Genomic DNA, 26,014 nt, shown 5'->3' on the forward strand with positions numbered 1-26,014 from the left:
GGTGGGTTGTGCAGGAATATCGAGTACTCCACAGACCCACCGATTTAGGTTAGTATTAGGCTATAATATCTTTTAGAGTGAATGGGCGGAGGCACTGTTGTAATATTAAATGCGCCAGTGGCTCCGCATTTTTTAATTTGTAAATACAGAATGATTGGTTACTGTTTGAGTGAATGTATTTATTAGTGCGATAGTAGTGTATGCATGGGTGGGTCTATGGTGGAATATCAAGTACCCCATAAACCCACCACCTAGGTTAACGTTTTAGATTAATTGTAATTTTAATTGTACATAATGTATGGATGTATTTATTAGCGTGAACGAGGGCGGGTCTTCAGAGGAATATCGAGTACTCTGAAACCCGCCTATAGGCTAGGCTAGGATTGAATGTTAGTGAATGAGATAGTTTTAGAGCCTTTTCACCACGTGTGGGAGGGCTAAAAATGTAGAAATAACGTCCCAGAACACAACCAGAAAGATCGCCAGACTTCCTACAAAAAAGCTAATTTAAAAAAAAAATTAAATTAAATTAAAAAATAAATAAATTTATAAAACGTGAGGTGGAAGAAATGTGAGGTGCCGGCAATAGCCCAGGCAACTAGCCGGCCGAAAAAAAAACAAAAAAAAAACAGCTGTTAAAGAACTCGCAGAGAATCTTTCAGGCCGTCGCTGACCTCCTTAAGGTCATTGGAAAGGAGTAAAAGCTCGAAAGTTTGGTTTCTCATCCTTCGTTATGAAGTTTGCGCAACACCTCTTTGCCGAAACAGAAAAGAAGCTTTTCTGAATAGAATCGTTACTTGCAATGAAAAGTGATTTTTCTACATAACATCAGACGTTCTTGACAGTGGCTCGACTTAGGAAAAGCACGACCACTTTTTTTTTCCAAAGCCCCAAACTCATCCAAAATGGTGACACTTTGGTGGCCTCCATTCGGGCTGAATTACTGCAGCTTCTTAAATCCTGGCGAAACCACCAATGCGGAACAGTATTGCTCTCAAATTGAACCAATACATCAGAAATTGGCATTATTGAAGGCATGTTTGGTGAACCGGAAAAGGCCGATTTTTTCACATGTGACAACACGAAAACTGTTGGATCTTGCTTGGAGGTTCGGCCTCGTTCTCCATTTTCTCCAGACTTCTCGCCTGCCAATTACAATTTTTTCAGACACCTGGACAATGTTTTACAAAATAAAAAATTCATCTATCAAAAGTCAGAAAATGTCTTTAAAGAATTTGTTAATAATGAAGACTCAAATTTTTATTCAGAGGGTATAGAAAAGTTGCAATCACTTTTCAAGAAATGTATTGGGTGTGATGGAGGGTATTATAATTAATAAAAATAGTTAAAATTATTTATTAAATTGTTTTTTTTGTAACTTAAATTGTAAATCTGCATTAATTTCCGGACAATCCAATAATAACCGTTTTCCATGCCTAACAATAACTGAGGTAGCTGCACAGATCCAAATTGATCAAACGGTCAATCACTCAGTCCATCTATTGAATTGAAAATGTTACGAAAATGAAAAAAACTTCGAACCCAGAACTGCTAGCTTGGCAAATATGACGTGGGTGCTCTAATCACTCAGCGACCGCACTCCCCTAAAAACTTCATTATGAAGGAAGAAAAATGAACGAAAAAAATCTTCAAATGGATTTGTTTCTAGATCTATCGAATTTGGTTGACTTCAGAAATAAAACAACTATATTTATCGTTATAGAAAATCCACAACAACATGAAATAAAAAGAAAGTAGAAAATAGAAGTTATCAATCCTGATAAAAAAAACACTCGCTAGATATTTTTTATGTTTATATAAACAAAACTTAAAACTTAAAGAAGAAGCGACGCAACGATAATGGATTTCGAAGCAAACAAACCATGTACTCAGAAAATTACCAAACAAGGCTAGGATATTTACGTGCTAAGGCAACAGTGTAAGCCCTACACACCTAATTAATTAATTAGGGCACTCTTCAAATACAATTCGTTATGAAAAAAAAAACTCCTTTCAAGTAAACAAAATCACGACCTTTATGAAATAGCAAAACCAGCTACCAAACTACCAGCTGAAGGATTGATGCCAAAATTTACTTAACGAATCTAAAATCGTTGGACACAAAAAATATCGAAAGAATATAAAAATTTAAATAATAAAATTAAAGATTAAAACAAGCATAGTATTTATAATAATTATAAAAACAAAGCTTTATATAACAATTAATCAAGGTTTTTAGTTGAGATAAAAAAGTCAATGGCACGAGCGGGATTCGAACTCACGATCTTCGGCTTGATACGCCGCTGCTCTACCACTTGAATTTTTTATCTCAACTAAAAACCTTGATTAATTGTAATATATTAATTGGTCCAGCGGACCACGAAATTAGTGAATTTAAAGCTTTATATAACATTGCTAGTAATACCATATTTTCGTTATCCATATCACCGCTTGAGAGAAATTAAAAAAAAATTGTACTTTCTAATCCAGTTCAATCAATCTAAGAAAAATATTATATGTCAAATAATTTTATTTAAAATAAATTAGATTTTCGGTGGTCTTTAATAGTATAAAAAATCATAAGTATAGAAAACGAAAAAAGGTTGTACTGTGCACATGATTCTTTTTGTACAACGCTTCAAATTCGGTCGAAATTGTTTAAAAAATAGTACTTTCTAATCCAGTCCAATCAATCTAAGAAAAATAGTATATAGCAAATAATTTTATTTAAAATAAATTAGATTTTAAATGGTCTTTAATAGTATAAAAAATCATATGTATAGACAACAAAAAAGGGTTGTACTACGCACATGATTCTTTTGTACAGCGCTTCAAGTTCGGTCGAAATTGTTTAAAAAATATATTCACCGGAACGTTTATATAAGCATGACGTTTTTGTCTTAGAAGAATGTATTGAGTTTATAATACAAGAGGCATTCTTTGTTGGGAGTGGGATGATAAGAAAGGATATTGAGCGTTATAGCGGTTATAACGCAGGAGGAATATTTTCAAAGGAAGATGAACCCTTTGTACGCCGGTAAAGCAGTTTGATCACGTTTATACATCAATAATACTAAAACTATGCTTTATTTCTCGTCGGGTTTATGAATAGTAAGTGAACCTGTTGCATGATTTTACAGAAAACCGACGAGAAAATTGATCGAATTTCTATGTCTTTTTGAGAAACATAATGCAAAGATCTCTTCTTTATTTTTCAACTTATGTAAATGTATTCAATCTTAAGTCGCTGGGACTGTTTTGAATCTTTAGGGCTTAACCGAATTCCGATCCTGACTTGGAATGTGAGAATGATAGAGCTTGCAAGTAAATATTCAGACACCTCGCAGCAAATCCTCCATGGCGAACGACATGTTTTTTCACATTTGTCTTACTTTTTATCGGAATTTTATTTTCGCTTTTTTCCCCAAAAATTTCTAACATGTACAAAAGTCTAACAGCCAAAAGACGTAAAACCATCCAAGTGATCACTTGGTGTATTAAATTAAGATCAAATTGAATTAAAATTAACTTAGAAGATACTTAATTTACATACCAACAGTAAACCCACAATAAAAAAATGAATTTTGTTCAGAGGTCGCGTAGGCAACGAAAAGTGTAGGAAAATTGGTTATGACCTATTACTATTCTAGTCATTTAACTTTCTTATTTTAGCTAGTTAGTTTACTTCTTTCGTTAGTTTCTGCCTAGGTCTTTAAATGGTCTTTCTTCTGTCTTCTGTGCCGAACCAAGGACTGATATTTAACAGAGGACTCGTTCCGCTGTTTCTTCTTCCTGGCAAATGCCTCCAGAGTCTGCAGTGCCCGGTCAGAAGGTCTACTAACATTATAGCTTGACATATCCTAAGTTGAGTTCTGCCGTTAGCTCCTGCCAAGGTCAGTTCATAAACATTCACATCACAGGATAATTCAACCAACAATAACAAAAAAGAGAAAGATTTTCAACAAAGATTATATTTTAAAAATTATAACGTAAACAAATCGATGGCACAATATCAGTATTGTTTATTAATTACTCAAATTCCTAATAATAACTGTATCGTGTATGAAATGAATAAATATAGAAATAAAGAAAGAAAGAGAGAGAGGGAGAGAGAGAGATCTTATTACGGCTCATGTACTACCTAGAATAACGATGCTTTCGTAACCCAACTAGAAGTCCGGAGAACTCAACTTATAAACTTAAGAAAACTTTTTACTTTCCTCTCATCAAAAATATTGAACAGAACAGTAATTGTGAGCTTTCTTCTCTAGTTCTTCGGTGTGATGTCTCGTGGTTTGGTCGTTTCGAAGAAGTATTTTTATTAAACTTTTAACGAAGCCATAAAAGAAAGGCACTCGCTCGAAATTATGGCAAAACACATTACACAGTGCACAGATACGTGAACAGACGAACAGACCTGAACTCTAAACACAAAAACTTTATACATATTTTCTGTATAAATTAATGGTATCGAATTTATCGACTTATTTCAAAAACCTACAAAGAACTCTAATTCAACATGGAAACTATACAACGGACATCAGAAAACATAAGAGTTCAAACCAATCAATCAGACATAAAATTGAAATAGAAGATGAACAGACACAAATGGGTACAACTCACTAATGAAAATTAGAAACAAGCTAAATAAAATAAAAACGGGCACAATTATCAAACGAATAAACAACACCAAGTAAACCACATTCTCATACATAGGGAAATGTTCGAACTAACTAATTTATTTAGTAAATTAGACATAAAAAGAACAATACTAAAAGAAAGAAATACAGTTGAAAAACTTTTTCGAGACTAATCCACTAGATAATAACGATATTTACTCACTATAACTTGTCAATTTGGCCAAACATAAATCGTATAACTTGAACAAAACAATCTTCAGTGAGGTCACAACAGAAACGACAAATTCTTTAAGTCTTTGGCGAGGTTTCGACGATTATATCGTCATCATCAGGGCCTATTTATTTTAGCAAAGTATCACAGAAACATCTCCCTTGTGTTGGAAGTTAGCACTTGTAATTTTACTCAATTAATTATACACAATTTTTTTCAGAAATGAAAAATTTGTGTCACAGGCGGGATTCGAACCCACGACTTTCGGCTCCATACGCCGCTGCTCTACCACTTGAGCTACCGTGACTTCGATCTCCCATGCCACAAACTTCTCATTTCGACTACCCGATTTTAGATCACACCGAATCGTACATAGTCCCGCTAATCTAGTGTAATCGTTAATAAAAAGTGTTTCTATATGAAGCCGCGATTTGCTTATAATTAGAATAAAATCGGGTAGTCGAAACGAGAAGTCTGTGGCATGGGCGATCGAAGTCAAGGTAGCTCAAGTGGTAGAGCAGCGGCGTATGGAGCCGAAAGTCGTGGGTTCGAATCCTGCCTGTGACACAAATTTTTCATTTCGAAAAAATTGTGTATAATTAATTGAGTATTTATAAATTTAATAGAAACTTGTAATTTTAGTTAACTATATATAGTACAATTTAGAAAAATATAATCTAATCTAAACTGTGATATTCCAATGTACCTGAGGGAAAAAAGTAATTTTATTATTTATTTTAAGAATAAAAGAAGTGTAGTTATAGTTATGTGTAACCGAGGTAACCTATAGGACCACGTTTGTGGTTTTAAATAATTTTTAAATTTTTATTTTATATTACATTGTTTTATTGTTTTTAATTAACTCCACACTGTTCATTGTTTTAGATACTGAGCTTCACCTAATTTTAATTATTATTATTATTACATATACATCTACTTTCATGGTCCGCTTGACCAATTAATACATGACAATTAATTAAGGTTTTTAGTCGGGATGAAAAAAAGTTAATGGCACGAGAGGGATTCGAACCCACGACCTTCGGCTAGATACGCCGCTGCTCTACCACCTGAGCTATCGTGACCTCGATCCATTCAGACATCAACTCCCCATCTCAACCCCACCTTATGAGTTTCAAAAATGGCAAAAGGAGGGAAAACTCAGTGGTAGAGCAGCGGCGTATCTAGCCGAAGGTCGTGGGTTCGAATCCCTCTCGTGCCATTAACTTTTTTTCATCTCGACTAAAAACCTTAATTAATTGTCATTACATATACAGTTTCTTGTTCTCCAGATATATTTAGACACTATCTAGTTAAAGTAAGATAAATAATTGATTTTTGTAATTCTGTTTTTTAAACGATATAACATGTTTCTAACTGTGATATTTTGCTAAAATAAATAGGCCCTGATGATGACGATATAATCGTCGAAAGCTCGGCAAAGACTTGAAGAGTTTGTCGTTTCTGTTGTGACCTCACTGAAGATCCTTTTGTTCAAGTTGTTCAACAAGCAGGTCGATACATCATCTCATCTTTAATAAATCGTACAGGAAAATAAAAAGCAGATGGACAATAATTACAGCTAGTTTAAACGAGCTTAGTGCTAATAATTAGTTACTATTCCACTTTTTAGGGACAATGACGGAAAATAAAAATATGAAACTCGCTTTAAGCAAACTCACCATGGAGCTTCAACGACACGGACAAAATTAAATTGACTTCATGTACAAAAAGGCGGAATGGACATATCAAAAAACCCCGCAATTTATAAACGCGAGATATTCAATACGAATAAACTGATACACTTAAAAAAACATACGTTTAAAAAAAGGAAAAGAACTGAGATTCCCACTAGCGAAATCCACACCTATTCCAACGAATATACGGCAGATACAGATATCACTGACTTTCACCTTTTAGTAACGTATAAAAGAGCTCGATTAAATAGAAAAACACACAAAACAATTCAAACCCCCAGCCAATTAAGAATCGACCATGCAGTAGATACCATAAGCCATGGTCCGTTTTATAATACCAAACATTTTATTCACTCTTATCCCAAAAGTGGACACTTTTAATCAGCGTACAATATTTAATTCCCAAAGAGTGTCCGTTATAGGAGGTTTCACTGTATATTATACAGTTTGATTACATACATTTACACATGGGATTATACATATTTTCATAAATAATAAACTAAAATGCATGAGCTAGAGCATCTCAGAAGAACGGTGGTTGTTTTTTGTTTACCCTAGTTAACGAAAAATCTGACGAGGCGTCTTAAGGCAGGTTTCAACCGCAGGACTTACAACAATCCGACCCTCTGACGCTAAAAATTGCATTAAAACACGATTAAAAGAATGTGGCAGCGACAGTGGGCCAGGTCAACAGAAACGCCCTCCCGTATCAAGGATACTGTTGATAATTGGCCTTCGGAGGATCTGACCCCGATTAAGAATAGGCCATACGAGGACACTTACATTAGGGTCAAGTCAGAAAGGTAGCTCAATGTGTCCCACTTAATGTGTGCCAATTATTGTCTATATATAGAGCAGGAATGCGATGATAATTGTGTTTGAGCACTGCAGCGGGTAACTGGGGCTACTGCATATAATAATTTATAGATATCTTGTTTTATGTTTCTTTGCTTGTATTGAGACTGAATGAATTTATTAGCGTAAATGAGTAGTGTGGCCAATGGTAGAATATTGATTATGTAATTGTATAATATGCGTTTAGGGTGATGTAGGACTATCAAGTTCTCTATTACCCTAACTGAGTAAAGGTATGCAAATGAAAGTATTTATTTAAGAGTGAATGATAGTGTGAGTGGGTTCGAGGGATTGATTGCGTTGGGGGCTGAAGTGACCTAGCTGTTCAAGCCCATGGAGCACCTCGTTTGCTTGACTGCCAATACGAGGCGGGTGATTCTAGATGGCTGCAGATTATTTTTTTGTTAATTACACAAAAGCTCGAATTGCATGCAGACTGCGAGGAGTGAAAGGTTCAACGCAGTACATATGCAGAGCTGTGCCCATAAATAAGTAAGGAGTCAATCTTTATCTCCAGTTAAAGCGACCACGAATCTAGGTAAGCCATGATTGCCGGAAGCGACCATTCCTTCAAGTTATGTTTAAAATTTAATTTATTTATAACATCTTCAACATTTTTTAATATATTAATATGTAATGCGTTAAATTTACTATTGGCATGGATCATATGTCGTGAGGGAAGTTAACAACCATTGTTGTTCTCCTAGCTGTACGCGAGTAATCCTCGCTCAGTAGGTCCCAAGGCCATCTCCTCTTCAGTCGTCTGGTGGGATTACAGGATAATGATTGGGCAGCTCGGTTGGGGTGAGCTTGGGAAAATGAAATAAATTTTGGAAATTGTTTTCTGCGCGAAAAAGATTTTGAGGTCGTTGTGAACGGTGTTTTGGAGACGTATTAAGGAGCATTGATTATAGTTCTGAGGACTTTAGATTGAAGGACTGTAGTCTTTGGATGTTGAAAATTTGGCAGTGCCCTTCAATTCTAGTATGTACGTTCAGATTGCTTTTAGTATTGTCTGGTAGACTGTCAGTGTGTTTTGCGTTGAAACGTTAGATTTGCGTGACAGTGGTCTGTAGAGTAGTCCGAAACGTTGGTTTAGATCCTGTCCTTTTAGTCGTGTGTGTTGGTTCCAGGTTGACTTTAAGTTGATCTGAATAGTTTGAGCGTTGCTATTCCGTACACGATCATACTCAGTAAGACATCGCCTTTAAATGTTTGATCATTATTATATCTGTATATTATTTTATAAATTATTACATTTCTTAACTGATTGCCCATTACCGCTTAACCGAATTGACTTTCATATTCCGTCTTATCATTCCAGAAGTCAAATAACATTCTCCATCGATTGTCATAGATTATGCCAAATTCAATTTTATACCAAGAACAACAAATTTCGTAACAACTCGTAACTAACTAATTAAATTAATTAAAGTTCGTGGTCCGATTGATTGAGTGGATAGAACACGATAGCTCAAGTGGTAGAGCAGCGGCGTATTTAGGGGTTCGAATCCCGCTCATGACACTGACTTTTTTTATCTCAACCAATCTCAACCTTACGTAAAGATTAATCAATTGAAAAAAGTTATTCGGTCAATCGGACCACGAACTCTAATGAATTGATAATTATATAGTGTTAATACATTTTCAAATTGTTTCTATTCATTCTTAATTGTTTGTTTGTTTTATTGTTGTTTTTATTATTATAAATATTTCTAAATTTATGTACACTTATAACCTTAATACTTTTTATTGTATATATTTGTAATTACGAAACCGTAAATAAAATAAATAAATAAATAACAAATTAATAAATGACAAAGTTGACGATTATTTATCGAGTACTTAGGCTTACGTAATCGATGTACTTCCACATCGATTAACGTTTTAACATTTTTCAATTAATTAAGGTTTTTAGTTGAGATAAAAAAGTCAGTGCCACGAGCGGGATTCGATCGGGGTCTCGATAGCTCAAGTAGCGGAGTATCAAGCCGAAGGTCGTGGGTTCGAATCCCGCTCGTGACGCTGACTTTTTTATCTCAACTAAAAACCTTAATTAATTGAAAGATATTAATTGGTCAAGCGGACTACGAAAACTAGTGATGTTAACATCTTAATGAAATAGTTCAATGATATCAGCTTTAAAAAAAATTTGAAATGAGAAAATTTGTTTTGAGGTATCTCTTGTACAATGCGATGCAGTTTTTTCTGGAAGACAGTAAGATTACTATTCAGTCAATAAATTAATCAACGTCAAGACGTAATTTACCAAGGCTATTAATAGTTTATAGTTACCAAGTTGAAAAAAATAACCACTTCGCCAAACCTTCCAGCAGATCTGCTTTCTCCCTGATCTAATGATAATCTCAATAACGAGTAAAAATATTAAAAATGGCTTATTGTGAAAGAAACTGAATTGAGTGAATTGTCGTTCACATCAGTTACATTCTCTAAATGTAATTGCTTTGGCACAATGAACTAAGTTATAAAGAAACAAGGAGGAAATTGAAAAAATGATCTCCTTTATAAATGGAACGATGATTATGTAACATTTTATATTTTATTATAAACTTACATAATACGAGTTAAAATGGCTGGATAATTACAATCTTCTCGAGACAAAGAAGTTAAACCTATTAAATTCAGCACATGTGATGATAAATATTAATTTTGTTGTAGATTTTTTTATAAATGCATTCGACACTTCAACTATAGAGAAAATTACTCAATAGGAATCCGACTTGTGCGAAAAATAACTGATCTAATAAAAAAACTAGTTCAAACAGTAAAGCTTTCTTTGTTCTCCTTGAATTTTATCCCCAATTACATTGGGTTTAGGCTTAAGTCGTTCAAAAACAAAAGGCGCTGGCTCTGAAATCAATCGGGATTTCTATTTTAACGTAAGCGTAGCGTAAAGTCTTTTAAGTTTTTAAGTAATTCGTAAACGACTTGTATCTTGTTGTTCCAACTTGTTCAACTTGTAATTTTATACAATTTGATCAGCGAAACTAAATTTGTCTCCTTTGTTATTTTGGTAATTATTCGCAGCAATTATTAAATTCAGTTAAGCACTTAGCTGTATGATAATCCTACTAAAATACCCGTTTTAACATACCGACAACGAAAGATATTATTGCATGTAATAATTGCCCCTCGTTTCATCCCGGACCGGTTTCCGACCTTTAATACCCTTTGTTCTAAAGATTATTACATCCGTGGCGAACGTGAATCGAATGTTTCTTATGGAAACAAAGGATTACGTAAGGACAAAACATTTCCAATTTTACCAGTTAGAAACATTTCATGATGTATTTGAACAAATCCAGGAAAAGGGAAGACCGATTAATTACTCTTTATCTTATGATTATTCAACCACGATTTAATTACACTAAAAGATTCTAGCCGTGATGTGTTTATTTTATATTGTCGAGCATATTTTAAAAAATAAAAAATAAAATTCAATCAAAGCAGTGCCATCGCTTAGTAGATATCATCGCTTCCAAGCAAAAGGAATGCTGCTAAGGTGTATTCCTAGCTGTGAAGCAAGCCTTTGATCGGGAATGGCTCACGGGGCGGCTCTGGAAGCTTAAGAGCTTTACCATCTGATCCTATATCCTACCTACCGACAAATACTTTCAAGTCATCAGTCGCATAAAAATACATGTAAACAAAAAACAGCTGTTAAATTCATGGCTGACATGTCGGTTACCTACGCCCTAACGGATAGCAATGTGACTACATTTTTGACCTAACATCTAATATTGTCCCTGGCCTGTTAAATCGAGCAATGTAACTAGCCGATTCTTACAAGTCTACGTCATCATTTTTCTCGATCTAACAGGAGCTAACAGATTTAACAGGGTTAACACAAAGATCGTGAATAACCATGTCATTTGAAAAGGTAATAATTATCACTGTTAATAAGGTTGTCACTAATTTTATAAGGAATTTTACTTCATAGATGTTTCAAAGCTGCACTCAGTATTTGCATGTCAACTGACTGCGGATGGCGATCTAAAAGCCTTCTTTTCAACGCATCCCACATGTGCTGAATGGAATTGAGGCCTGGAGGCAATGGAGGATAGGGCAGATGGGAGATTTCCGGGTTTTTTAAACATTTTTTTACAACTCTGCTTCTATGAGGTCTGGCATTGTCATCCAGAAATCGAAAATCCCTACCCCCATATAAAACACATCTCTCGAAACAGGTCATTGGTAGGGATTTTCGATTCGAAAATGGATTACCTCAAGTAAGAACCCATCCACGCCACAGCTACCCGCAGGCACCTTTTCTGAAACGATCCTTACTACCAACGAGGATGATACCGCCATATTTGGCTCTCATGGTTTCATCTCGACCAGAAACATGCAAACCCCATGTCACATCCCTTGAGCTGTGGTTCAAGCGGTAGAAGGTGAAAATAAACATATATCCCTTCGGAGATTAACCGCTATCATATACTAGAATACCTTTTCCCACCAGCTTGGGCTGTACTCTGGATAAACCCGTATTAAATCCACGCAGTCGACTCAAAAGTCAAGAGAAAACGACGCTTCAGACTTTTCAAAAGATTGCTGGATAAACGACAAAACTGGATTTAGAAAACAAACGACTCATTTAGATCACTGTTTTGAGACCCATATGGACGACATCGGACTTTGTACCGAACTATACACAAAAAATGCGTTTTTAATATTTTCTTAGTCCAGTTTCAAAGTTTTACCTTTTGTTGGAGTAAAATCAAACGGGGTCCTCAGGCCCAGTTAATACTTGAAGGAATTTGTACGCTGAAAACACTGGCGCAATCTGGTTTTAAATTAGTCAAAAAATGACAAAGTTGGTCATTTGGTTTGTTTTGTTTTCATTCCAATAACTTGCTTCTTCATTAAAGTAAACATTAATTGCCTTCATTGTTTAGATTCTGTCAATGTTTGTCAAATTTGCATTATGGGAGCAAATCTTAATTACTGGAGCTAAATTTTCATACAGTGTTCCATTCAAAATGAACCGAAGAGCACAGGTTTCCGATCAACAGCGAGCTGATTTGTACGAATGCTTTATCGATAGTGGCGGTATTGCGCGCAGTCGAGTTGTACTCCCAGAAATTTCCCGATCGTCCAGAGTAAACCACAAAACGTTTATTCGTGTTGCTCGCAATATGAGGAGATACGGATCAGTTGCTGTTCCATCACCAAGAAACCGGCAGCGTAATTTCGTCGAGGAGCTGAATATTTTACTGTGTGCTCGCGAAAATCCGAATTCTTCTCTCCGAAATGTTGGAAGGGTTTTAGGTTTTTTGAAAAAATAAAATTAGAGATGTACTCCGGACTTATAATTTTAAGCTGCTTAACTCTCATCTTGTCCAGCGACTTCGGGACTCTGATTATGACAGGCGTCTAACGTTCTTGTACAAATGTCAATCTGGGAGACTGAAGAAAACGTTCTTCCATGCATCCTATGGACTGATGAAGCCATGTTCACCTCTAATGACATACTAATCCTTTTGAAATTTCGAACGCGGGCAGAGGAAAATCCGAGAATTTCGTACTCTTGATATCACGTAGTTCAAAGTATGCGGCTCATCTGGGGGGCATGGAAGTGTGAATGGGGTGCCTGCACAGGAAACAAGCTCCTCGCAATAAAGAAAGACGTAAAGAAATGGGAATCCTCTTCCAGACCCTCCCGAAAAGAAGAAACCCTCCTAACCCGGCTTCGAATTGGCCACTCCCGACTCACCCATAGATTCCTACTTGAAAGAACTCCTAAACCTATATGTCCGCTCTGTAAAACTACCATCACAATATCCCACATCCTAATAGATTGTCCTTTATACACTTCTAAAAGATCCCTCCATCAGATTCCCAAAGACCTCCAATCCATACTAAGCAACAACTCAACATCAATAAACAAAATTTTTAACTTCTTAACAGACATCCAACTAATTGATAAAATCTGATATCCCATCCCCTCAACTCTTGTTTCCTTTGCTGGTTCCCCATGTTGGCGGTGTGGTGCGGCTGACTTCTGGCGACGCCCGTGCGGGGCCTCGGGTGCTGGTCGGTCTTGGGCTGGATTGAGGGGTGCCTCCCCGGACTCTGAGGTCAAGGAATCTCCAGCGAGCTTAGAGGAGGTGTCGATGGTGACTAGACACCGACCCCTCCTCGATAAAGTCCTGCGCGCAATATTAAGACTAAAAGCATCAGTTGCGAGAGATCCGTGGGGTTCCGTTCTTTCTAGGCCTGGGGCTGCCACTGCGCCGGGGTCTGCGGGGGCCTCGCTCTGAGGGGGCCGGGCTGCGCCGTTAACTTGCACAGACTCAAGGCTTAATGACCAATAAGGTTTCAGCCTTTAAATTATTAAAAAAAAAGTATCAACGTTTGGTGTAGACTTCTCGGAAATACATTAATTAGGCTTTATTTCTACAAAAATAATTTAAATGGTGTTCAGTTCGTCAGTTTTCTGAGGGATGTTTTAACAACACTATTAGATGATGTTCCTCTGCAACAACGACAAAGAATGATTCTCCAGCTTGATGGGTGCCCATGCACAATTCTTTGCAGGAGAGACGTTAAATGAATCCGAGCTAGGTTAGGATTCATGGCCCAATCTGTTGGCTTCCTTGGTCAACCGATAGTTATACCCTTGACCATTTTCTGTGGAGTCTTTTAAAAAACAGTGTCTACGCCAATCATAGCCCAGCAACCTCAGTTGAAGAACTGCGGCAAAGGATAGAAAATGCTTGTCAATCCATCTCCCCTGACGTAATCGCTCTGAGCACAAGTGAAGAGTGGTTAAACAGAGCAAATCTGCATCTTTACGCAAGGTTCGAACATGAAATGTAGTTACTAAATAGCCAACCAAATGATTTTTCTCAAACTTTTTGCTATAACTTTGTCATTTTTGACCAATTTAAAATCCGATTCCCGATTATTTTCAGCGTAAAAACCCTTCAAAATGATGTGTCGGGATGTATAGGGTCGTATTTGAAATTTTGAAGTTGATCTGGGTTTGAGGTACCATGTATAATTTTTCTGTAAAAAAGGTAAACATTTGAAACTAGACAAACAAATATTAAACACGTAATTTTTGTTGATCGGTTCAAATGAAATTCAGCTGAACCATCTAAAAAGGACTTGAATATATATATAATATCTAATTTAAAATATTAAACTTCTATGTTTGGTTTACTCTTAGCGAAATGGAGACTATATGTTTCTAAACTTAAATTACAATATGCGGTTAGGGATGGACGAAAATATTTTGAGATCAGTTTTATTTTCAAATTAATTAATAATTGTACAGATTTCCCAAAAACCCTTAGTAAACTTCAATTTTATGTGCCCCCCACCTCATAAATCAGAAAATATTTTTTATTGAATATAAAGGAACAAATTTTTCACGACACTTCCCGATGCATCGCATGATGATAAAATGTAACAACATATGCAATACTGTTGATTTATTTAATACTTCTAATATATACTTTTTAATTCCTAGATGTTACAATTATATATACGGTGTGTATAATTAAATCTTTATGTTTATTTATATAGATTTTGTTGTCTTTTTCATTGATGTATAGTATAGTGTTTTTTCTCAATTAATGTTGATTTAGTTATAAGCTTTGTACTGTATATATTTTTTTTTCTTCTTCTTACTTTTTTATACGTTCTTTATAAGAAATGGGTTTTTGACCCGTAAAAAAAGAAGAAACTTTCAACACTCTCTACGATCCTCTACCAAAAAAATGAAAATACATAAATTCGTTTTTCTCATCTGCTTATCAATTGGTCCTGAGTGAGAGGCAGCTTTTCCCAACCCATTTATAGAATCTACCTTCGCCCCTAATCCTGACCTCAATGATGCATATATTGCAAGACCTTGGCATGTCTTCTTTCTCATGTTTCTGTCCAACCTTTTCAATCCTTCTGGAGTTAGGTTCTGCAATCTCAATTCCCCCACATGAGACCTTAAATACTCAAAACTTTCTGAGGATAAGCCACGATTTTTTTTTAAATAAACGCAATCTTATGAACACTTTCTTCTTCTGTAGAAATATTCTGTAGTTCAATCTCATTTTGAAACCAAAAACCACCTAAACTGTGGTATATAAAACTCTCGAAAGAGTTCTTTCAAAACATATAATACCACCAAAGATTTAAATAATATCTAATTAATTTGGTTATTGAAGTACTATGATTGTTAGTACCATTGGGATCATCTTCAACCACAAAACAAAGGGTAATGTTTGTCCCCTCTTTAGGTTTGGTCTAGGTTTTCTATAGAAAATGGTACTCAGAAATTCTCAATAAATTCAAAAATCTTCTTAGTACTCATTATGGAATCATATCTAACTAGCTGCTACTTCAGAGTGAACTGGGGAGCAAATATGAGCAGATAAGACCAATCCATGCCAGCGTCTCGCAAGGAGGCATTATTGGCCCCATCTTTATATCATTTATACCGCTAATTTACTTATACAATGTAAACATTACAACTTGACTTGAAATTTTGACAACAACAAATTTGAGTATTAGCTGGAATCTTATCCAAGCCACTAACATCCAAGAACACCTCAAACTTATCAAAAAATTATCCAGAAAGTGGAAAACCAAACTGAAACGGGAAATACGCACGGTGTAGACCTAGACGACTGATTTGGAATACACGCACAAGATTTCATAAACAAACTTGACAGAACAACCATAAACATTTCTTAGAACGAAATTGGTTATAACTGTAAAAAACCAGATTTGTACAAAATTTTACGACTACGTGTGGTGATTAGTGACCGTTTGTCGATGATTATTCAGAAATGGTGAGATGCGGTCTGGTGAGATGTTAGAATTTCTTCTCATTGTTGGCGATGTCCTTCAGAATACGTTTTGCTTCTTGTCCATATGTAGATGAAATTTGTTCATAAAATCCCATGTTCTTCGTTCTTCTCGTGTAGAAATGTGTGGTGATTAGTGACCGTTTGTCGATGGTTATTCAGAAATCGTGAGATGCGGTCTGGTGAGATGAGACAAATTTCAATTACATATGGACACGAAGCAAAAAGTATTCTGAAGGACCTCGTCAACAATGAGAAGAAACTCGCATCGGTTATCAATCATAGAACCTTTTTGTTGACATGCTGACAACACAAGGCCCTGAAGATGATCTCAATAATGATCGAAACGTTGGCACGATAAAGAAAATGTTTTTCTGAAACCTACATCTCACCAGACCGCATCTCACGATTTCTGAATAATTAATTTTACGACAACTTTGAACAAACGGCCATTCAAGAGGCGAATTAATGGGGGCCGCCATTTCTGGTGGAAAGCCCATTGTAGAAGATATTATTGGACGGGTTAACAATGAATGAAGCTGATTTACCTTCTATGAGGTTCCTAAATAGTGATATATCGACGTGGATTAACATCTAAGTTCTCTCCGTGCTGCTCTTGCTGGGCAGAAGGGATGGCTGTTTGAAATAAAACGTTTTTATTGTTCCGTACATCTTGAACTGGCACATCTCCACAAGGCTGTGGAGAGTGCCAACACGCTCCAATCCTTCCAACCAAAAGTATTCAGATGTGATAAATTTCTTAACATATCGCTACCCGTTCCATCTTCCTAAAGTTCTATCCAAACTTCCGGTTCATCGTAACTTACTGCTTAAGTCTTCTTTAAACTATCAAAAGTCGAGAAACCCTTCTAACCATTTTTGCCTGACCCTTAGTCCTTCACATTGAAGTTTGAAAATATTGCGCTACAAAAAATTTCTTCCTTTAACGAACGTTGGGCGAGGCAACATGCACGCTGTATGGAACATGCAAAAACAAACTTTTCCTCAATCCGATGTACATCAACACCAAGAAAATACTGACATAAACTCAAGTCAGATATTTAAGATCTAGACAGCAGAGTGGTCATACACAAGTATAAATTTTAAGGAATCAACAATAATAGGAAAACTAACTAAGAGTCAACTTTGTTCAAAGTCGATCATTCTGGACTGTAGGATGCCAAGTCATCGGATAACCTGCGCAATATTTCCAATTGTTCAAGAAGAGGCCGTTCATCTATGAGCTGGTTTCTCCTCGACTCATGGAGTTCCTCAGTACTCAAGCCTTGTCTACTCAATCCCGTTTTTACTTTCTTTACAACGTTATTTATTGATATAATATTAACCGTTAATTATGATTTTTAGTTGAGATGAAAAACAGTTAATGGCAAGACAGGGATTCGAACCTACGACCTTCGGCTAGATACGCCGCTGCTCTACCACCTGAGCTATCGTGACCTCACCTCGATCCACTCGGACATCAACTCCCCATCTCAACCCCACCTTATGAGTTTTCCCTCCTTTTGCCATTTTTCAAGTTGGAAGGAGGGTTGGTAAACTATGTTCAACTTTGCCCATTGTAACTGTATACAATAAAATTGATTTGATTAACAATTATTCAATAAAGTTTAATGGTTTAATGAAAGTCTTTCTTTATTAATGATGATTTGGTAAACGCTTCTTACTCATTTTACATAATCCTCCGGTCGTGGTTTGTCTCTTGTGGATTTTGTTGAAAATCCATCACAGCTACGCCAGGAAATTGCTGTTAAGCAATGTTAATTAGATGAGCAAATTCCAATAAACCGCTAAACATATAAAAAACAAAAAGACCAAATAAATCTCAAATTGGAACAATTTAAGATATTAGATTTCTCTGAAAATAAAATAATTAACCTAAAAAAAATCGATTGATTTTGGAAAAACTAATAACTATGCCTCATCCATTTTAAAATCGATGATGTTGCAGTAACGTTGGAAAATCTAAGTTGGAGATTTGTCTCTTATTTTGTTTTACTTCTTCCTCATTTGGAGTCTTAGGGGTGTCTCCCCTTAGCATTTAAACGTTCCTCTATTGTGCCGATCTCTGCTAATGGATTTTCTGGAAGATTTTCTTTTCTTTTATGACGTGAAGATCTCTTCTCAGAGGTATGTTATCTTTTTCTAGATCTGTATGGCTCAAGGTAACATAGCCTTTTCCTAGCTATTATGTGGCAGGAAACGTTTTGTATTTTCTGTCATAGTCACATACTCAACACTTCTGATTTGCTTATGTTTTTTTTTTCTTTTTTTTAAAGAGTGGTATTTAACTGGAGCGTGTCCTGTCCAAACACCAATTAGAGTTGGGTTCTTTTTTGTTGGTTGGTTTTGTGAGTAGTCTTTTAGCTAGCAGTGTCTGGTTTTCACTCACAGTATTTATTATATTTTTTAGTTACCTAGATTCCAGTTCTTTTTTAATATGGTTATAGTTTATGCCACAAAATGGATTTGGTCCTACGAATTGTTCCGAGGTTTTTCTTTTTGAAAGTATACTGTTGCCTACGATTTCATCAAAACCTAGGACCAACTTTAGCCTTGCTATTTGAAGAACCCAATTTTTCAGATAATTTACGCAGTTCCAGACAATTTTTGAGGTTATTGTTTGATAGTTACCTTGTCATCTTGGTCTTCCAGTCTTCGCTGGTTTTTGTTGGTTAAGAAACGTTTCGTCATTTTCATTGTTTGGGTGCTTTTTGTGGAATGAAATTTTAGTTACGAATGTGTGACTGTTTAGGTATGAGAGGTATGAGCGTTGATTGTCAGTGTGTTTGATCTTTGACCTTCCGTCGTTTTCTTTTTTATTTGTGTAATATTTTCATTGTGTAAGTGATGTTTATGAGTTGCTGTCAAGTCGGGTTTTTTGATTGTTCTAGTTTTTAATTTTGTGAAGTGGCTTCGAAGGACTTTAGAGATGTCTGGGGTCCGAAAGAATTATTATTATTGTACCTTTGAGTGATTCTAACTATAGTGATATTTATTTATTTAATTATTTTAAGATATATACTATCAGCGCTCAGTTTTTTGTTAAAACATCAATCTCAGTGTTTAATTGTATAACATTTTATATTTTTATACATATTGAGGCCCGCATCTCCAAGCTTTTTTCATGTTAAGCCCGTTGCAATCAGTAATTTTATCATTTAAATTAATAAATATGGTTGGAAAATGACGTGTCGTTAATCCGTTGAATTAAATTTTTGTATCAAACTGTGTATAATAATCAAATTGTTTGCATTTATTATAAATATTGCTTTGTTTGGTTTGGATTTATATAAGCTCAAATCTGGACATGTATGCACATATACACACATGTACAGAGTAGAGCTTGAGTCATTTCTCGCAGTCTACCAGCAATCCCGCTTTCGTAATTTACAGTAAATTACCGGCAGACCTCGAGAATCACCCACCCCCTGTTATTGGCAGTCCGTCAGACCTCGGTTTTATCCGTCCAGCCACCGTGGTTAACGCATGCAGATCCTAGATCCAAACACATTCACACTCACGCTCATTCTTAAATACATTCTTTCCTATTTATATACAGTCAATTAGGGTAATTATTAGATATTCCTCAATGATCCCTCCTAACCTAATACCTAATGGAGGATCGATGGGATACTCAATGTTTCGGCATCAACGCTCTCACACGTGCACGCTAATAAATACATTCACTCAACGCTAAAGACACAAAACTATACAATAAAACAACCCTCTTCCAAAAATAGGAATGGGAATCGGGTGATAGATAGATAGATAGATATAATATTTCAGGGTATGGTATACTGCGCCCTTTAAGAGCTATTGTATCCCCTGTGCTCGCACAACGGTGAGTCCTATTTCATCAAGAAACTTGATTAATAGGCCCGGTTTCAGTGGTTGTAGTTCTTCTATGGTCACATTGTACATCCCAAAACACTTCCTCCTGCGGGCTAGTGTAGCTCCGCAGTTTGTTAGTAAGTGTGTTGGTGTTTCTTCTGCTTCTTTGCAGAATCTACATGTGCAACATTTAACCATTTAACCTACAGTGTCCTGTCAGGAATCCTGTTAGGATTCGCAGTCTATTCCTGCTTCCTTTGACACATTCTGTGATTTCTTTCATGCCAAAATTGGTTAGAAGATTCTTGGATTGTCTATGTCCAATAAGTGAATTCCAAAGTTCGCTCATTTTCTTTTTGTCCTTCTGTCTGAGGCATTCGTTAATAGTGTGTATTCCTATTACACAGAAGGGTTCGGGTCCTATTAGCGGTGTGGCAGCCCCTTTTCTTGCAAGGGTGTCCGCTTTCTCGTTGCCTTCTACTCCCATCTGTCCTGGGACCCAGCAGAGGCTGACTTTATTCTGCGTACCTAATATGTTTAATTTGATTTTGCAGTTCAGCACCATCCTTGAACTAATGGTATTTGAGCTTAGTGCTTTGATGGCTGCTTGGTTCTTTGACATGATAGCTATATTCTTGTTTTTGTATCCTCTATTTAGATTGAATTGGATACATCTTTCAATTGCGTGAATCTCAGCTTGGAAGATACTGGTGTGCTTTCCCATGGGTTCTGAGTATTTGGTTCCGGGTCCGAACACTCCTGCCATGACCCTTCTATGAGTCAGGTCTTCCGAGGGCCACCTATCCATAAAGCCACACCTTGATATGCGAGAGCTTCTTTCCCTATTATAAATATAATTTTGTTGTTCATTCATTTTAACTGTCTATCTTAATTTTTAATAGCATATCTCTATTTATCAGATCATAATTTTGTATTTTTATGAACACATCAATATCTGGTATTATTATTATTTATTATCTCAAATTTGACATTCAAAATTAACATTTTGACCTCGATCTGAGCAAAAATGTTTAACGATTAGTCTGTTTTATACACCAAATGTTTGTTTATAATTTGCTGAAAGTTTTTACCAATTAACGTAGAAGGCTTTTAGGATCGTAATGTTTAGGCCGTTCGTTCATTCGTTCATTGATATGGGCTAATTCAAGGGCTTTATCAAAGCCCATTTTAATCGTTATCAGTTTAAGAATTAATTTATCGTACAAAATATGCTATTGGATAACGATAATGCACGCAATTCAAGGGACGGTTCTGAAAATATCTACACCTCGTATAAAATTTTATACAAACCCATACGATCAATTTAATAAGTTATAAAGATAGCATATAAAATGCATTATCATTCGTAAAAGTCTAATTTACACGAAAGTTTACTGTTAAATTTTTCAATTCTATAAAGTAGAGATGGAAATTATTTTATTCATTTATAAAAATAAATTATGAATGTTTTACATGATATTTTTCATGATGTTGATTCATTTCAGGATATTTGTCTATATTGGTATTTTACTCTTTCATAAAACCACTAATTATGATCACATCCCGGCGCCAAGGGGGAAGCATTGTTGTTTATTCGATTCCTTACTTTATTTACTAACAAAACAAAATTACTTCGCAAAGGAGATGGATTAAACTTTTTCCATTACTGGCAATTGTTTTTGAGTTAGACTCAAATAAAAAGTCTGACGGTAAAAGGCCATAAACTAGATTATATATTGTACATTAGATTTAATATTTGACGTGTACTTTCTTTATTTTAGGAAATCTTTCTACAAAAGTTGAGTCAGTTAAAAATCCACCGAAGTAATGCCAGATCTAACATGGAACAACAAAAAAATTCTGGAGAGACTTAAAATAAACGAGCTATAATGGTATCTGACGAAATGAGAGAAAATATCTTGTACAGACCCTTCCAAGTGCTTTTAGATAATAGTGAACTTTGGAAGAAAGGTAGATCCAAGTTTCAGGAAGCGGCCCTAATATGGTACACAGATGGATCAAAGATGGAACAGGAATAGGTGGAGGGTAAAAGGGCTGAACTCTACCCTAGGAAGCCCCTTGGACTCCCTACATTTTCCAAACTGAGGTCCATACAATACAACTCTTTGTACAGGAGTTAATAAAGAAAAATATGAAAGGTGACAATTTACTTGAAAATAAAGGCACTAAAGGAAGGCTCTAGGAAAACACAAGACTACCTTAAAGTGGGTACTATGAAAGTATAAAAGGAAATGAACCGAAGAAGGAGTATCCATCCATGGGACCGGAACCGCAACTAGGCGCACATAACATGTTGAAACTCTAAAAATGGTTAAGAAAGAAAGACTAAAATAATAGAAAAATTCACCAGAAACGAGGCAAGCTAAGAGATTTATAAATCTCTCAAAAAGGAAGGCAAAGGAAATCTCACTCAGCAGGCAGGTTACGAGTAAAATTCTCTCGTAAATACTATCTAAGAATTATAATTAATTAAGGTTTTTAGTTGAGATAAAAAAGTCAATGGCACGAGCGGGATTCGAACCAACGATCTTCGGCTAGATACGCCGCTGCTCTACCACTTGAGCTATCGTGACCTCGATCCACTCAGGCAATAACTTCTCATCTCAACCCCACCTTTTGAATTTTCTTTTGACTTCAACTTTTGAGATGGGAAGTTATTGCCCGAGTGGATCGAGGTCACGATAGCTCAATTAGTAGAGCAGTGGCGTATCAAACCGAAGATCGTGGGTTCGAATCCCGCTCGTGCCATTGACTTTTTTATCTCAACTAAAAACCTTAATTAATTGTAATATATTAATTGGTCAAGCGGACCACGAAATTAATGAATTTAACTATCTAAGAATATTGGCAAAGCAGAGACATAAACATGCCGACTCTATCCAAAGGGATCAAAGACATCGTAATTTATCCTTTGTGAATGTGAAGTATTAGCTCGGTTATGGTAAGATAAGGCAATTCTCACGACACACTAAAGGAGAGGAACAGCGGACCAAGATACTACCGTGCATATCGGGTGGCATGCCTGCACGCTCCCTATAAGGCACCATTTAATTAAGTAGGACACATCAACCAACCTCCTTCTAAATACCGGGCACATACGAGGACTTTGGCCCAAATTCTAAAAAAATCTTCTACGAGTCAGATCCTCCGAAGTCCTAACGAAAGTGCTCTTCACACGAGAGAGCTTCTTCCGGACCGGCCCAACGACATAATTTTATTGACATTTAGGGTCAGAGGTCACATAGCGATGGTTAAGTTAACCTTTTTAACTATGATTATTCAGAAATCGTCTGGTGTGATGTAGTTTCAGAAAAACATTTTCTTTATCGTGCCAACGTTTCGATCTTTATTGAGATCATCTTCAGGGCCTGGGATTTACAAACATTGTTTAAATTTAACAAAAACGTATAGGATGTGGAAAAAAGTGAATTTATACAATGCAAAAATATATTTTTTTATATTCAATCAAAGTATTTCTACTCACCAAAGTGTTTGTTTTCTGCGTGCTGTGATTGAATACAAAAAATATTTTTTTTGCATTGTATAAATTCACTTTTTTTCCACATCCTACATGTTTTTGTTAAATTTAAACAATGTTTGTAAATCCCAGATCCTGAAGATGATCTCAATAAAGATCGAAACGTTGGTACGATAAAGAAAATGTTTTTCTGAAACCTACATCACACCACACCGCATCTCAAGATTTCTGAATAAACATCGACTAACGGCCACTAATCACCTTTTTAACTATGTAACCTTTTTTTATTTATGTAAAGCCAAATGTTCTCGTGGAATATAAATATTTCATGATGTGATATTTTTAACTATAAGTGTATTATTAATTAGACTCAAATAAAAACCTTGATAGTAAAAGACCCTAAAGATTAAATTACATATTAAATTAAATAATGCGATGTATGCTTTTTATAAAGGCATTTTTTTTGCTGTGCTTTACATTTATGTTGAAAATTCTTTCTTTTTTTTAAAGGTAGGAGAAGCTTTTTATTATACCTTATATCCTTGATATAGGAATATTCAATATCATTTGAGGCTGGTTCTCAATTTTCCGATTGTGTTTTCCTCCAATAAATGAAACGTTTTCTCATTTTATCCGTTAGATCGTACATTTATTAAAATATGGGATGAAATTCGCTTCTTTTTGCTTTACGTTAGGGTAATCAATCCACAATTCCCGGCCGTATCCATTTCACCGCGCACCTGTTGAATGTGTTAAAGCCAGTGAATGACCGATCCTCAAGAGAAATCGTCATGATTACATTCGGGCCAATACAAATTTTCATACATCGTATATGCCATCCAGTAAAAAATAGATAGTGACATCTCTAGTTTGCCAATTCATATTTTAATCTGCATAAAAAAAAAAATTCTGGGTAGATAAGAAAGAATCCAAGAGTACACAAACCTATTCGATGCAAAGCAATTTATCAAGGCAGAAGAAAATTATTACAAAAAAGTCAAAAATTTACTTAATTTTTTAAATAAATAATTAATGAAATTAAATTAAAGTGAACCGCGTTAAATTTCCAAAGAATTGTTTAGCCATACAGCAAGAAATTAAGAAACATGGCTGGTGTTAATAAGCTTTTATCTTAATTTTTTCTTTATTTAAAAACATCTTAGTAAAAAGAGAAAAAGCAGAAACTTTTAAAATTTAATTTGATTTTGATACTTGAAAATTTATAACACACATTAATCCGACTTTCGTCCCCTGGCTCACGCCTGGCAGGTCTGGAACTAATCAGGCAAATAGAGGGTTCTGGAAGGAGTTAATGTAATTTGAGGTTTATCCTTGTTTTGCTGATATCTCTATCTATTAATTCCCTCGCCCGTCACAATGTTAATCTACGTAATGCTAGTAGACCAGAAGAAAAAACCCTAAAATAAGTCAGTTGAACCGCGACAAGTCCTTAATAAGCCTTGGAAGTCTAATCTTAAAATACTTACCTGTGTTCCATTTCCACATTACAAAACATTTTGTTAAAATAAATAATCCACTACAAATATTTTCACTAATGGAGGTTTTTAGTAATTACCTTATTTTTATAATAGGTATGATAAAATAAGACTTTAGTCCATAAAATTAATTTTTCATTATTGGTGAAAATGACTGTATTTTGAGATAAACTATCTTTAATCTTAATAATATAGAATACTTTGATTTTAGCCAAAAGTCCGAGAAGCTCTGGCTTGTCAGGAGCTTGATTGGGAGATGACCCGCCGAGGATCTGAAGCGCAAGGACAAGGACACACCCGTTTGAGGATCAGCCATATTCGATTGACACACGGTTCGGGGCAAACCACGCGGAGGTGTCTCGCTTGGAGGGAATGGCTGCTCAGTGTGTACACGCCTTGGCCCCTTATAGGGAGCGAGTTGGCATGGGACCCGGCATAAAGCCGGTTCTTATGCACGAGAGGCACCTAGGGCTGTTGGGTCTCCTATTTCGATTTTTAAGGAAAACGGGGTTGTTCCTCATTTGTAAATATTGTATATATAATATATATAAGAAAGAAAGAAGGAAAAATATGGTACTGTAAATTTAAAAAAAGATTGGTTTCCGATCATTTTTGTCTGTAGTACGGTCTGTCTGGGGCTTATCGCCTTTTTGCCATTTTCAGCAGATTTGTATTATTCATTGAATATAATTTTGTTGTAAATATTGTTCAATCGTTCAAATTTGAAAAGGTGAAATTGTTCAGGTATAAAAAGAAATAAAATTTTGCCTCATGACAAACTGAGGGTTGATTGTTAATCTAGCTAAATTTTACTACCGAAGAACAAATAACTTTGATATTCCTCTTTGCCGCAGTTTCATCCTAAAGCACCCACTTGTTGAAAAGTGTGAAACCTAGTGAATGACGATTCTCAAGAGAAATCATCATGATTAC

At 35.6% G+C, this 26,014-nt stretch overlaps 1 protein-coding gene and 1 non-coding gene across 2 annotated transcripts in view; one reads left to right on the plus strand and one right to left on the minus strand.

The window, feature by feature from the left end:
* Positions 1-25,603, plus strand: part of LOC106661351 (beta carbonic anhydrase 1) — a 104,234-nt gene extending 78,631 nt beyond the window's left edge. The window contains exon 7 of the mRNA XM_024225577.1: positions 25,293-25,603. Coding sequence (XP_024081345.1) covers positions 25,293-25,520 — 228 coding nt within the window. The 3' untranslated portion in view covers positions 25,521-25,603. The remainder of the gene's footprint in view (positions 1-25,292) is intronic.
* Positions 5,086-5,158, minus strand: Trnah-aug. Its single transcript has one exon. It is a non-coding gene; the product is annotated as a tRNA-His (tRNA).
* Positions 25,604-26,014: the final 411 nt, after the last annotated feature.

The sequence above is a fragment of the Cimex lectularius genome, unplaced genomic scaffold (assembly GCF_000648675.2).
Source record: "Cimex lectularius strain Harlan isolate CLEC.00 unplaced genomic scaffold, Clec_2.1 scaffold16, whole genome shotgun sequence".
In the NCBI taxonomy this organism is placed as follows: Eukaryota; Metazoa; Arthropoda; class Insecta; order Hemiptera; family Cimicidae; genus Cimex; species Cimex lectularius.